General features: G+C 23.2%; 2 protein-coding genes across 11 annotated transcripts in view; one reads left to right on the top strand and one right to left on the bottom strand.

The window, feature by feature from the left end:
* LOC122855630 (potassium channel subfamily T member 2) overlaps positions 1-6927 on the top strand; it is a 26552-nt gene extending 19625 nt beyond the window's left edge. For 2 of the 4 annotated variants that reach the window (XM_044157140.1, XM_044157139.1), the window contains 7 exons: positions 1859-1964; positions 2229-2356; positions 2440-2691; positions 2776-2887; positions 3494-3679; positions 3746-3877; positions 4462-6927. In XM_044157140.1, coding sequence (XP_044013075.1) covers positions 1859-1964; positions 2229-2356; positions 2440-2691; positions 2776-2887; positions 3494-3679; positions 3746-3877; positions 4462-5496 — 1951 coding nt within the window. In that variant the 3' untranslated portion in view covers positions 5497-6927. Of the gene's footprint in view, positions 1-1858; positions 1965-2228; positions 2357-2439; positions 2692-2775; positions 2948-3493; positions 3680-3745; positions 3878-4171; positions 4292-4461 lie in introns of all 4 variants that reach the window. The other 2 variants (XM_044157137.1, XM_044157138.1) reach the window with 2 other exon arrangements.
* On the bottom strand, positions 6249-16098 carry LOC122855631 (repressed by EFG1 protein 1-like). Of its 7 annotated transcripts, none has more exons than XM_044157147.1 (8): positions 10667-10970; positions 10002-10268; positions 9367-9438; positions 8860-9034; positions 8125-8259; positions 7908-8059; positions 7275-7834; positions 6957-7204 (listed from the first exon to the last, which is right to left on the bottom strand). In XM_044157147.1, the coding sequence occupies exons 2-8, from the start codon at positions 10226-10228 to the stop codon at positions 7047-7049; spliced, it is 1479 nt and encodes a 492-aa protein (XP_044013082.1). In that variant the 5' UTR covers positions 10229-10268; positions 10667-10970; the 3' UTR covers positions 6957-7046. The 7 variants fall into 7 exon arrangements, with proteins under 7 accessions (XP_044013081.1, XP_044013082.1, XP_044013083.1 ...); XM_044157148.1 differs by lacking the exon at positions 10667-10970 and adding an exon at positions 10399-10447; XM_044157149.1 differs by lacking the exon at positions 10667-10970 and adding an exon at positions 10349-10391.

The raw sequence follows: 16098 nt of genomic DNA, 5'->3' as shown, positions 1-16098 counted from the left end.
TAAATATCTTTTTTGTATATTTATAAAAAATAAATAAAAAAATATAATTCCAATTGATCCAATAATTGAGAAAGACATAACAGCAGTATCAGTACCATTTTTAATTTTAATAATTTTAAATATTATTTGACTAATCATTATTGAAAAATAAATACCAGATATAAAAAATCCAATGAATATTATTTTAATACGATTTGTAAATAATTTATCAGTTAATAATGGAATAAATGGTATTAAACCAAGTGACAATGAAGTACGATAAAATAAAAATACAATTGCTGTTAAATATTTATAAATATAATGTTTTTTATCATAAATTTTATTACTAACAAATGTATCAGCAATTAAAATTAAACAGCTAAATATATATCCCAATCCAGCTAAAAACAAAACAGAAGCTTTTCCAATTTTTCCAATTAAATATATGCATATGCCAATTGATATTATATTTGATAACGAAACAAACAAATTACCATAATTTGGTAATATTATTTTAACATAATAATCAGTATATAAATCAATAGCATAATGACCAATAACTTGTGCACAACATAAAAACATCATGACAATATTCATAAACATTTTTTTTCCATTTTTACTATTAACAAATAAACCATCAATTTTTTTAGTCTCATTTAACAATTTATATTCTTTATCAATTTCTAATACTTTATTGACATTGTGTAAATTTTTTAATGCCAGTTTAGCTTCAAGTGTCTGTAATTAATTCAATATATTTATCAATTATTTATTTGTTTAAATTAATTTAACTTACCTTGTTGCAATGATAAAGATAATATGGACACTCAATAATTCCTGGATAAATTGTTATTAAAAATAAAATTGATATCAGTAGCATAATTATTGGCATAATTCTATTTTCATCAAAATATAATGATAAAAAAGTTCCAATATAAGAAAATAATTCAACGAATATGATAATAATTTTTCGTCTTTTCGATGGTAATATTTCGGCGATGTAAATTGTTGTTGTAACAACAAAAATACCAGTTGATAAACCACCCATTATTGATCCCAAAATAATGCTCTTATTTAAAAAAAAGATAAATTATTAATAGTATTAAAATATTATTTTAAAAAATAGCAATTAAACTTACAATGTTGTCATTTGCAAATAAAAGTATTAGCCATGATATTATGCATAATATTGCTGATAATCCAAAGCAATGTTTACGTCCAATATTATCAGCAACACAAGGTGGAACAAGTGCACCAATACATGCTGATAAATGAATAAATAAATGTATTGTTTCCTTTCCATTGATTGTATTGTCATTACATTTTTTTTTACAAGTTATTATTACATAATCGGACAGAGAATTTAGTGGCCAGCCTAATGTTGAGCCACAACTTGTTGCACCTAAACATACTGAAATTATATTTTAATTTATATTTAATAAATTTAATTTTATATATTTAAATATATAATACATACGTGATATTATACTCAGCTTAAATTTATTACATTTTGATAAATTATTAAAGAAAAAATTATCACTAATATATTTGTACAAACAATCAACAATTAAAAACATGAATTTTTTTTTATTTTTAACTTTTGAAAACACATTATTCTTTACTGTCTTTTACATATGTCAATTTATAGATGAATACGTGTATGTTTAAAATAACAAATAACAAAATGATAAAAAAAAAAAAAAATTATTATTACTATGGCATTGGCTCATGGCATTGACTTATCATTTAATTGCTGCTTTTTTTTTCTATTTTTTTATGAATGCTTGTTGTGTCTATTATAGTTATCAATTGTTATTAATTATTATTGTTATTTTATTTATATTTTTTAATTCATTTTTTTGAATGTATATTGTTACAGAATTGTCAAGGGTTTTCCACCAGTTTCACCATTTATTGGTGTGTCACCAACTTTGTGCTATCTATTGAAGGAAAAAAAACCACTTTGTTGTTTACAATTAGCACAGGTATGTTAATCAAATAATAAATGTAAATATATTTATTTAAATATTAAGATAACAATTGAATAAAAATATAAAATTAATTTTCGAAAATGAATAAAGCTAATTTCGAAAAGGAATAAAATTAATTTCGAAATAAAATAAAATTGATTTCGAAAAAGAATAAAATCAATTTCGAAAAATAATAATATTATTAAATTTTAAAAATATTATTATTTAAATATTTATTACGCAATATAAAATGATGTATATTTATTTTTTAAATAATAGGTTTGTGAGCATTGTAATCATAGAAATGCCAAAGAATATAATTGGCAAAACAAAACAATTATTTTAGCAGCTGATTATGCAAGTAATGGAATATATAATTTCATAATTCCCCTTCGAGCCCACTTTAGGTAAAAATAATTAACAAATAATTTTCTATATTTAATAAGCTTTTAAAAAACTAAATGTAAAAATTATTGTAAAAAATATGTAGATCAAAAACTTCATTAAATCCAATAATATTATTGTTGGAAAGAAGACCAGAAATAGCATTTCTCGATGCAATTTCCTATTTTCCTTTAGTTTATTGGATGCTTGGATCGATTGATTGTCTTGATGACTTATTACGAGCTGGTATAACACTTGCTGAAAATGTTGTTGTTGTTAACAAAGAGCTGAGTAATTCAGCTGAAGAGGATACATTAGCTGATTGTAATACAATTGTTGCTGTACAAACAATGTTCAAGTAAATTAACAAACAATCAAATTATCTATATTAAATTTATAATGAAAAATTAATTAATTAATTAATTTTTTATACTTTACACAGATTTTTTCCAAGCATTAAAAGTATAACTGAATTATCACAATCAAGTAACATGAGATTTATGCAATTTCGAGCACATGATAAATATGCATTGCACCTCAGCAAAATGGAAAAGGTACACTTCCGTGGTACTTCTGGTGTCAGCTATTCTAAAAGGCCTTCAAAGGTCACTTCGGTAACACATTATCACTCATTCTCTTGCCAATTAACAATTACTACTTTTTTTTTTTTCAATTTTTTTTTTTGATTGATTAAACTTGTCTGATGTCTGACAACTAGTTTTTTTTTTTGATTGAATATTAATGCATTTTTCAGACTATTATTTTTAATTTATAAAAAATTCTTTTTTTTTATTATCTTCTCCGTCTTCTATACAAAAGGTTTTTATATATAACTTTGTACTCTTGTGTAATATACTTGAACAATAACTTGAAAAAAAAAAAGCTCCTTTGTATAGTAGATGTTTTTTTTGGCTTTGAATTTTTTATTATGCTATAGAAATTTATTATTATATAATCAGGCATGATGTCTTGCAAGTTGTATATGATTATTTTTGAAAAATTTAAAATTTATTTATAATATTGCTGCATGAAATGATAGTAATAATAATAATGCATTGAAGGGACATCATTACTCATTAGTCAACCTCCTGATAATTTATAAATTCATATTAAAACTCCAATAATAATATTAATATTTTTTAAAATTAATTTTAAAATAGCGTGAGAAAGAGAGAGGATCTCATATATCTTACATGTTCAGACTGCCATTTGCTGCAGGCAGTGTTTTTAGTGCATCAATGCTTGATACACTACTTTATCAAGCATTTGTTAAAGATTACGTAATAACATTTGTCAGATTATTACTTGGAATTGATCAAGCACCTGGTTCAGGATTTTTAACATCGGTAATTTTATTATTATTGATAGTATATTTTATTGATGTATTGATGGAAATTTATATTCAATTACAGATGCAAATAACGAAAGACGACATGTGGATCAGAACATATGGAAGATTATATCAAAAATTGTGCTCAACAACTTATGAAATACCAATTGGTATTTACAGAACTCAGGATACATCAGTCATTGATAATTCAAACGTAAGTTTAAATGCTTTATAATATAAAAATTTAAATATAATTTTAAACGATAAAAAAAGTAAGTAGTAGTGCATGGCATTTCGTGAAATTTATTATTGACAATTTGTTTTGAAGACTGTATTTCAGGTATGTACATCAAGACAATAAAAAAATATAATTTTTAAAAATTTATAAATCATATTCACGAGTGCCAATAAGTAGATAATTAGTTAATTATAATTTTTAAAAAAATGCTAGTTGTGATAACAATATAGAATAGTAAATTTGTAGAATATTGGCTGTAATTTTTAACAGGATGACTCTGACAGTGATGGTGTTGGTGTGATATATAGTAAAAATAAAAGACGTCGTTCAGCAGCAGCAGCAGCTGCATGTCTATTAAATTGTACATCTCGAGATAAAAATACAGGAGCTGTAAGTTCATTCATTTCACAAATTTATATATATCTTTTTGTCTCATCATTCTTCGTTGTTTGTTGCCAATGCCTTTCTAGCTTTCTAATGCATGAAATACTTTTAACTGTATATCACTAAAATAAAAAATAAAATTTGATAAATTGTATTTTTTTTGTTTTTAAATTCAGTATTCAATGAGTATGGGTGATGAAGCACGTGATAATCATGCTGAACAAATTGAAAGAGCAGAAATAGCAAATCTCGTACGTTCACGTATGGAAAATTTAAATCTTCCAACAGTTGATTATGATGATGTATCAGAAAAACGTAATAATTTATCATATGTTATTATTAATCCAAGTTGTGATTTAAAATTAGAAGAAGGTGATATTATTTATTTAGTACGACCAAGTCCATTTTCAGCTCAAAAAACATTTGAACGTCATAATTCACGTAGAAAAAGTAACATTAGTTTTTGTTCGGCACAATTAATTGCACAAATGAGTGCAGCTGTACAATCAGCTGGTATTGGTATGAATAATAATAATAATTTTAATAATAATAACAACAATAACAACAACAATAACAACAACAACAATAATAATAATATAAATAAAAGTAATATTAATTATGATACAAATCGTCGTGGTTCTGGAATTGGTAATGTTAAAGCACCACCTTATGGTTCAACAAAATCAAATTCATTATCATTACCAGATAGTCCAACTGTTGCTGGTTGTCAACGTGGACGTTCAAATTCATTACGTGTTGTTGATGATATATTATTACGTAGAAGTAATTCATTACGTCAAGGTTTTAATACAAGACGTAAAAGTAGTCTTGAAAATATTGGCTTTAATTCATTATCATCACAATCAACAAATAGAAATCCAATTAAAATTGCATTAAATGGATCAATTGGTCTTGAAGTAACACCACCAGAAGAAGGTGGTAGTACATTATGTAGTGGTGGTAGTAATACTGGTATTCTTGATATTGGTTTACCATCAATGCCAAATATATGTACACCACTTGGTGCTGGTCTTGGTGGTTCACTTGGTGGTCTTTATGATCCTCCATCAATATCATTATCATCAACATCACAATTACCATCATTACAATTACAATTACAACAAAAAAATCAACCATCACAAACATCACAATCATCACAATCATCAACGAGTCAACAAGATCCACAACATATGCAGGGTACTATTGTATGATACAACTTTATGTGGGGACGTAGACTCTCCACCGTAGTTCGAAATAAATGGCTTTAATTATTATTATTTTTATTTTTATTTATTTATTAATTTAACAGTATATTTAGTTGGCAGAATTTTAATTACTGTTATGAATTAATAAACATTATCCAAATGGTGGTGCTAATAACAAACTGCATTCACAACGACAATTTAATTTTAAACAAAGTATTAATTAACTAAATAAAAATTTTATTAAATATAGAAAGAAAATTAATTATATTGAGGCATATTGTTAATAATAATTGTAGAATCATATCGGATAAATTAATTTGAAAAAAAACGAAAAAGTATTATCTAAATTATAAATATGCAAAAAGAAAAATAAAGAGATTTTTTCTATTTAATTGTTGATAAATTCGAAATATAAATAGAACAAAATATTATAAATATACTATGAAAAAAAATAAAAATTCAATTAATAGTTTAAAAAAATAGTTGCTAAAATCTATTTCTGGAAATATTTGGCTGATATTTTTTCTACAAGTATTTGATCAAAGATTGATGTTATTGAAATAATTAAAATCAAATTTCATAAAATTTTATTGTTTAAATATTTGTTAATATTATTTGTTTGTAAATTAATTTTTCCTTTTTTTATTGTAGTTATAAATACGAACGATATATTTGTTCAGAGACCAATAATATATTAACATTTAATTTTTGTTTTTGAAATTATAATATTGTACAAAGAAAAAAAAAGAAATTGTATACATTTGAAATAATATTTTATTTATTTATTTATTATTTTACATTTGTTGTTTTGTTGTCAAAAAAATAAATGATCCTGCATTTACTTTTGGCTAAATAATTTAGCTGGTTTTAATATTAATTAAATTTAATTATATTATATTAAAATAAAAATGTCATAATTGTATTTAAGCTTTGTAGTTTTTTTAAGACTAGAAGCCTGAAACCTCTATTAAAAAAGCTGATATTAATTTTTAATCATCAGGATTATATCCGACCAATTGTAAATTTTAATTCATAAAAAAATTGAATAAAGAGTTAAAGAGTACAATAAATAATTATCAAATTAAAAAAGAAAATTTTCCTTCAATCAATAATTATTAATTTTATTTAAACTTTATTTTTTACTTCAATTAGTATTTTTTATTTCGCAAAGACATAATCAATTATTCAAGTCATAAATTATGACTCATAATATAGAAAAAATTATTAAATAAAAATTCAATAACTCTTGATAAAAAAAAATTCAATTAATCCTTATCATGATTTTAACATTGAAATTATAATTCCACACACACAAACACACACGTCATATGAAAAATTAAAAATAAAATAAACGATTTATTCAACATTTTTTAAATATAATTTTATTTATAAAAATATAACGAAATAAATGATATTTTTATTAATTATGTGGAATGATTTATTCTACATTTACGTATTTTTTTTTTTTATACAAGTCTATAATTTATTATCTGGATCTAGATAAATGCAAAAGAAAAAAAAAAAGTAAATAATCTTTATTTTTTAAAAATAGATTATCATGTTGTTCTAGATGGTTTCAAGACATTTTCCACAAAATGACCAACAATATTACCTCTTGGATGATAACAAGCAACAACAACACATGTACCATCTTTTTTAGCCATAGCAATTCCCATTTCAGTGGTGTCTCTCCATACAATTTGCGTAAAATGACCTAAATAATTTTACAAAATATAAAATAAATCATAAAAACTGTTTATAAAAAAAATAAAAAAAATACTTACAAGTATTAAGTATCCTTGGTTCAATACCATATTTGTGATCTTTTCTTTCAGAGTACCATTTAGCAACAACTTCACGTGCTGATACAATAACATGTGGATCAGAACATTGCATTGAATAAATATTTTCACCAAATGGAGAACTTGATTGTGGAACGAGTTTATTGGTATTTAATAGTGTACTAGCCCAAGCCTTTGCTGCAGTAGTTAATTCAGCACTTAATCTAAGATCTGATGAACGATGACGTCTTCTGTATTCATTATGAACAGCTAATGCTTCTTGTTGCCAGGCATGTTGATCAATTGGTGATTGTATAACACGATTAGTAACTGGATTTGTTTTACTTATTAATGAACCAACTGGTGGTAATACATTTTCCATAAAACTACCAAGAAAATTACCAGCTGGATTATAATTACATACAACATAAACTTCACCATTTCTATTACGTGACATTCCAACACCAAATTCTGTACTATCTTGCCATACAATTTGTGTAAAATGACCAGTTTTAAGTGTCATTGGTTCTTTGCCATAATGATGTTGTACTTCTTCAGCATACCTTTTGAAATTTTTTATTATTATTTATAAAAAAAAACAAAAAATTATAGATGATTTTATTTAAATTTATTTACCATTCATTAACTGGTTCATCACCATTGACAATTGTCTTTGGATTTGAACTCCATAGACAATATAAATTTTCTCCATATTCTGAATTTGCTCGGTGTTCAAGTTTACCACGTGTTGCCAATACATTTGCCCAGTCTTGACTTGTTTTGCAGAGCTGCAATAATTATGCATTAGTATTTATTTTAATTTTTCTTTAGTATTATTATTTGATTGACGTACCTGTTTACTTAGTCTCAATGGTGGTACACCATGTCTTGCTCTAAAGTAATTATGTGTTTCCAAACATAAATTTATAAATTCCTTGGTGGCACCAGATCTGCGTACAGATGGTTTACGTGTTTCAGTCTTTGTTATCTATTATACAACACACAGAGAACACAATATTGTGATACCCTTGTATTATTTATTATTATTAACTAATTAACTTAAATTAAAACAATGTTATTATTTTATCAAAAGACTAACCGATGACAAAAAATGTTGCCCATCATCAAATCACGTCATCATTTCCGCAAATCAAAGATAAATATACTTTTTTTTTTTTTTTTGTTTAAATTTTATTCAAGGACTCGGACTTCCTGTTACGTTTATTTATAATTTTTGTATAAAATAATTGTCAGATGTTTTTTTAAATAAAAAATTTTTTATAAAGCTTTTAATAACAAAAGACTATTTTAAAAAAAAAATAAATTTAGTATATAAAAAACAAAATTATCTAAGGCTTTCTTTAAAATAATTATCGAATGGAATTTAAATTATGAACTTCATGCATTGTGATTAATTTTGTACTAATTTTTTCGCCTCGTTAATTAAAAAAACTAGCCAATATATTAATTTTTTTTTTTTCTCATATTTAATTGTTTGCGTGTCGTTTCGTTCTCATTCATTTAAATTTCATCTTCCTTAAAATAATTAATTAAATTTTTAATTTTGTTAAATATAAATTTTAATCACCTGTGTTGTTGAATGCCAACGTGCTGAATCTGGTGATGATCTTGCACTGCTACATGACATGCCATCACTACCAAGACTGCCATGAAAACTTCCTTGAAATGAATTTGACAATGGTCCTGGTGATGCTGGTGATGCTGTCATTGGTGACTTGGAACGTACTGATTCTGCTCTTGATCTACATATTATAATCAATAAATTTTATTGTATTAATATTAATTATAATTGGATTTATTTTTATTAATAGACAAAAACATGATTCAGCATATGATATGATGATGAGGAAGATGATCCAATAAATTAGTAATTTCTATTTATAAAAAATGATAATTATTATCTTTTTAATTATGCTCCTATCTGTTTTTTAAAAAAAAGTTAAATAAACAGTTTTTTTTTTTCATTAAAGAAAAGGTCAATTAGCAATTAAAATTGAATAAATAAAAAAATTTATTTAATCAGCAGCAACAAAGATTTAAATCTATATGATTTTAAATCAATTTTGTAGCAAACCTTTCGTGGTGCAATTGGTCAACAAAGGCTACCACCTTTTTTTTGGTCCCACTTACGTTCAGCGACTGCATACTACAAGAGTAACGAATTTTTACAATAAAATATACATTTATTACTCTGGATGTAACAAAAAAATAAAAAATAAAAATAAACAATCCAACATAACAGGAATTTTTTTGTATTAATTAAAAAAAAAATATATATTGAACTATAATTGAAAAAAAAAAAAAAATGAAATAATAATAAGATGAGAAAAAAAAAATGGAAAGTAAGACAAGAACTGTTGAACCATATCGAAAGTAGCGGAACATTGGAATTATTTTTTTCATATTTAATCACAAAGAAAATAGTGCCATCATTTATCAATTCAATTTACTATGAGTATATAATATTTTTTTTCATTTTTAAATTAATTTTAAATAGAAAAGAAAAAAGTGTTCTTGACAATGGTAAAATTAATAATTCACAAAATGCATTTTAATTGTCTAACTTTCAAAATACATGCATGTCATTAATAAACACGAAACAAAAAAAAAAAATAAATTATAAATTATAATAAATACTCCAGGTGAAAGAGAATATATTTAGTGTATCGTATAATTTTCTAATTTACAAAAAGGAAATATAAAACTCACCCATCATTTTTTGGTGTAACAACGTCTCTTGTTTCGGATGTAAATTTCCGTTCAGTACGACCACCATTAAATAATTCAACAGTTTCACGTGTAACAGTTTCAAGTAAAGGTTCACCACCAGCACCACGTCGTCCTTTGCTAAATGTTCTTTGATCTGTTTTACGAACCATAATAACACGTGATAGTGGCTGATTAAATTCATGTCCATGCATTGTTGGTGGTATCATTGATAGAGATTGTGACAGTGGTCCTCCAATATGCGGAGATCTAAAAACAAACAATAAAATAAACAATGAAACAAACAAATAAACAAACTAATTATTAAAAATTACAAACAAGTAATTTACAAAATAATAATTGTTAAAATAAAACAAAACAAGTGTTTTTTTTTAATCACCAAAATCCAAATTAACACAAATTTATTAAACACTTAACACAAATAATAATTAACTAAAAAACATATTGATTAATAAAAAAATAGAAAAATTAAATAATAAATAATATAATTTATGTATTTTTGTTTGAAATTTTTTTGTTTAAACATAATTATATATTTTTCAATAATTATAAGTGTAGTTAGAAGGGCAACAAGATAGATACTGAGAGACGGTTTGTGAACATTAAAGTGAATGTTAATGTAATAAGTATAAAAGAGTTAGTAGTACCGCTATTTATGACTCTTTCTTTCGTGACTTGGTGTACTTCATATACACAACTGTTTTAAAACCAAACTGACCGGGATCAGTGCTCTGGAACACTTGATGCATGTGTATGGGGGGGAATCTTTACCATTATTTTTTTTTTAAATTACTATTGTTGTTGTTTGCTTGGTATTACGTGAAGCACGACTTTTTAAAATTTATATATATACATACACGTGCAATTCATCTTCACGTGTTTTCTTTATGAATTTTATTTTTTAAATTTTAATAATGACAAGTTGTGTTTGTGTACACTTGAAGCAAGAGCAAACACAAATGTTTCCTCTTATTTCTTTAATTAAAAATTAAAAAAAAAAAAATCAAAGCTTAATGGGTTGAAGATTTTTATTTTATTTTTTTTTATTCAACTTGAAAAAATAAAAACAAATCGTAAATAGACGAGACAAAAGAAGCCTTACCTCTATTTACTCAACTAAAGGGTATTAAGAGGAAAAAAAAGATTTTTTTTTTTTTTAAATAAAAGAGTATAATATTAAAGATGATTTCATAGTCATTGAAATGTTTTTTTTTTTTTTTATTTAAATTATAATTGAGTTGAATATTAAAAACATGTAATTGAAATTTTTATTATTATTTTTTTATCATAGAAAAATTTGAAAAAGAAAAATTTATTTCTCGTGAGAACTATGCTACACGTAGATTTTTTTCTATGTGAAAAAATAAAATTTACGTATTATTGTGATATTAATAACACATTAGGATAAATGAGTATATATTATTTTTTATTTTTCAAAGAGACATTAAGCAATAACTTACGTAATGATAATTATCTGTTGCTAATAAACGCTAATTTTTTATCTGTTAAACTGTATCATTTTAAAATCTAATTTAACTATTTAAAAAAATTATAAAACCTTGTGTATAAATAATCGAAAAACAATGTTAAAAAAACAAGATGAATAAATTTAAATAAAAACTAAAAGCCTATTTATTTAACACTCGAGCTTCATTGTTAGTTTTATGTAAATCCTTTTTTTTTTTTAAACAATAAATCGACAGATAATTTAAAAATTTTCTTACCTCACTGAATGGGACCTTCCTGATTTGGAGGTCATTGTGCTCTTGTTAATACAGTGGAAAATGATTGAAGAAAAATCGATGATAGAAAAATAATAATACAGTTATTTAAAAAAAAAAATATTAAATACTGTTATACAATATTATTTGGCACAATAGTAATAATTCAAAAAAAACTTGATTTATTGTGGAATGTTTGATGTAACAATTGAAACGTAATAACAACAATTACCTAGTTATTTATTATTATTTTTTTTTTATTAGGTAATATAATTTACTGCGTTTGCGACAAAAGTGTTTTTTTGAAAAATCAATAACTGCAAATTATAAATATATTTTTAATATATTATTAACACAATATTGCAGATAATTAAAATTGCCCTTTATTTTTATTACTATCAGGGTAAACGAAGCCTCGTGGATACTTGACACCGGCATTTCTCACGGTCGTCTACAAACTACTGGAAATAACACCAGCTTCAAGATCGAGGTCATTACGTGACTTGAAAAATAATAAATAACAAATAAATAAATATTATAAATATTTAAAAAATTTATGAATTCAAGTATTCAATATTCACAATAGACACACTATATTTTTTTCATTTTTATCATAATAATGAATATCAATTGACAAGTATTATGACAAAATATATTTTTGCTCAACTCGAATTTCTTTGACGTCTTTTGTGTATATAAATTTTTTTTATTAATTTATTTTTTTACTTTTATTATAACTCTATGTCCTACATGTCACCTCACGTCAGACACATAATAAATTATGTAAATATTTATTATATTTTCAATTTTTTTTTTTAACTCGTTTTTTACAAAAATAATTTTTTTCTTATCTCATATTACTTGGTGATTACAGGTGTTACGACGCAATCGGTAATAATTTTTATGAATAAATTTATCAAATATAAATTTAACAATATAATGATAAACTATAATCATTATAAATAATTATATTTTTTCATAATAAATTAATAAATTAATCACCAAAACACAATATTGCAAAAAAACAATTTATAACACTTTTTATTTTTCTTGTTGAGTTGTTAATTTATTTGAAAAAAAAATAAATGATTAGTGATGTTTTCTTTTAAATGATAATGTAAATTAATGGATGATATTATTTAGACACTTGGCACAAATTTGTGATGTACACAGTACAAGTTTGAGTTGTTTCTTGTGATAGAGACTAACTGAGAATGACTGACGAAACAAACGACTTGGTATATTGTAGTGTTTGTGTATTGATGAATGCAATATAGATATAACTTTTATATTACTTAACACACTAGTACGTATATGTATTACTTTTTTCTTTTTTTTTTTTAATGTTGTATTTTATCAGGGTTGAGTTAATGTAGGTGCAGTGGGAGAGACAGTGATGGTGGTGGTTTCTTCGATCCACTCTGCTAAATATAATGATAATAACATCTTTTGCAAGTACTTGGTATAGTGGCGCACCCAGTACAGCCCAGAGGGTTGCAGGCAAACCTCAATCATTATTATCATTTTTATCTTTTTATTTAAAAAACCATTTTTTATATTAATTGGAAAAAAAAAACCACCTTTTCTTGGAAATTTTTTTTTTTTTTTGTTATTATTTTTACGATATTTTTTTATTTATTAGTTATTGTTTTGTAAAATAAATAAACTAATAAATTAAATTATGTATTTATTAATTAATTTATTTGTTTATTTATTTATTTTTTTTATTTAATTAATTTTTTTTATGTATTTATTGACTCCATTTATTAATTTACTATTTTTTTTTTTTTTCATTTATCAAATTGTTTATTTATTTGTTTAAAATTTACTTGAAAAAATTATCTATTTAGTTATTTATTTATATTCAATTAATATATGTTTAATTTTATGTATAAATTAAAATTTTAATTATGAAATTTATTTAAAATTTAAATTTTAGAAAAATTTTTTGAAACGGCAATACTTGAAATTGCTCGAGTAAAATAATAAGATAATTTTAAAAAATATAAATTCCAGACATACACTAAATCCATCAGCAAGTCATCCAAAGTACAAATATAACTTTTCCAAAAAAAAAAAATATGTAATTTCATGTACAAAAATAGATAAATATATTTTGTCTTTTTTTTTTTCAAAAATCACTCAGATATATATTTCCCCCCCAAAAAAAACCCTTTAACAAAATGTTTAAATAAAATTAGAAATTCTAAAGATGAATATGAAAAATCTTGTAAAGTATATTATTAAATAAATTTATCATTGTCTTGGGGCAATTTAAATATCGCTGCTCTTTTGAATTTAAATAACTATCAACTTTCCATTCGATGGTATATAAAAAACATAACTAAAAAAGATAAATAAATGTATTGTACACCTGCAAATGAAAAGGCAAGCACATGTTGTGTTTATTTATAATAAAAAAAATTATATATATGTATATAAGATGACTAGTCGAATAATCTAATAGAGCGTGATAAAAAAAAAAAAGTAAATACTCGGTAGTTATCCGTTATTTATATACTGACCGACACACACAATTTAAATTATTTAAAAAAAAAATGATTTTATTTTTTATTTAATCAATTTTTTATACTAAAAAACATGGCCTAAATAAGATTTTTAAAAAATCATAAATATACCTTCTAAAATTATTGATATAAGAAATTCAATTTTTTCAAAAAAACAAATTACAAGTGATGATTAATCCAACGGTTTTATATTTTGAATAAAACCGTATTATGAGCTAGATAAAAAAAAAAAAAAAAAATTCTTTCATCTAGTATTTTCTAGCCGTCTATTATCTTCAAGTATATATAAATAATTTTATTGATAGTACCGATTCAATTGTTTTATATGAGAGATAAATCGACACACCTATTTTTGATTTTTATCAAAAAAAAAAACATAATACAAATATTATAAAATGGTTTTATTGTATTAATTTTTTATCTATATTTGTGCTAAATAATAAATTCGTTTTATGTATTTGTTTGTTTAAATAATGGGATTTTTTTGAGGTATATTTAGTTATAAATAATAGGTGAAAGTTATTTTACAATTTAGTATGAAAATAAATTGAAATTTACGCGAGACATTTAACTCTAAATATGTTGTTGTTATTGTTGTTGTTATTGTTGTTATTTTGTATAGGTGTTATTCATAAATGTTCACCTTATTGACCTGCATATTCAATTCAAGTATTGAATAAGTCAAAAATGTATTACCTTAACGAGTTGGCGAAATAAAAAAAACACTACAAACTAACAGTTTAAAAAAAAATTCAACTGTTTAGTTTTTCGAGTTTTTTTTTAATCAAAAATTAAATGAACAAAAATATTTTAATATTTGTTTAATAATAGTATTGACTTTTTGTTTATATTTTAATTTCATTTTAATTTCTGTTGGAATTAATTTGATATGCAAACTAAAGAATGCCCGGTGTTAATATTTTGGTCATGAAAAAATAAAAATAAATATTGTTGATTTGTATTGCAAATGAAAAAATGAAAATTAAATTTAAAAAATTATTAAAGAGTAATTTAACATTGCTGATAATTACATTAGTATAAATTAGTTGAAAAAAAAATTAGTTTCAGTTTTTTTTTTTTATAAAGTTTGTTCTAATTGCCAATTATTAAATGAACCAATTAATTTTTATAACGAGAGTAAAAAAACAATTCTTCCACGTTTATAAAAAAATTTGCAACTATAATTTAAAAATTAATTACTATAAAATTTAAATTACTTTAAAATATTTTCATGAAATTAAATTTATCTAAAATTTAAATTTTCAAAATAAATTATCCAACTTTTGTTATCAACTATTTACTGGTAAATAAATTTTTAAATTACAATATATCAAATTATCATGAAAAATAAAGTTACTTCAAACAAATTTACTGTAAATTATTTCAATAAAAAAAATAAATAAATGAGTTTAAAAGTTTCATGTACGATTAACCGAATGATAAAAAAAAAAAAAAAAAACAATGTTTAATTGTACCCGGCACAACTGGGTACGTATGAAAATTTAAAAAATAAAATGAAATATTTATTCTATTTAAATTATCAAACAAAAAAAAACTTACATATTTGAATATCTTAAATGTTTTATTGACATTAGTGTTGACTGATGATGTCTTACACCGATGACGTTCAATGATAAATAAGAAACAAGAAAAAAAAATAATAAATATATATAAAATAATGTATAAAACATAAAAATTGTGGCAGCACTTGGTGACTGTCGGTGTTTTATTAAAACCAATTGTGTTTGTCGTGGAATAAAATTTTATCTGGATTATTTTTCAACGTTGATAGGACTTAATTTTTAGTTATGTAGGTGGTTGTCATTTATA

The sequence above is a fragment of the Aphidius gifuensis genome, linkage group LG4 (assembly GCF_014905175.1).
Source record: "Aphidius gifuensis isolate YNYX2018 linkage group LG4, ASM1490517v1, whole genome shotgun sequence".
NCBI lineage: Eukaryota > Metazoa > Arthropoda > Insecta > Hymenoptera > Braconidae > Aphidius > Aphidius gifuensis.
The sequence above is the reverse complement of the archived record's forward strand: the minus strand, read 5'-3'. Positions and strand labels throughout refer to the sequence as shown.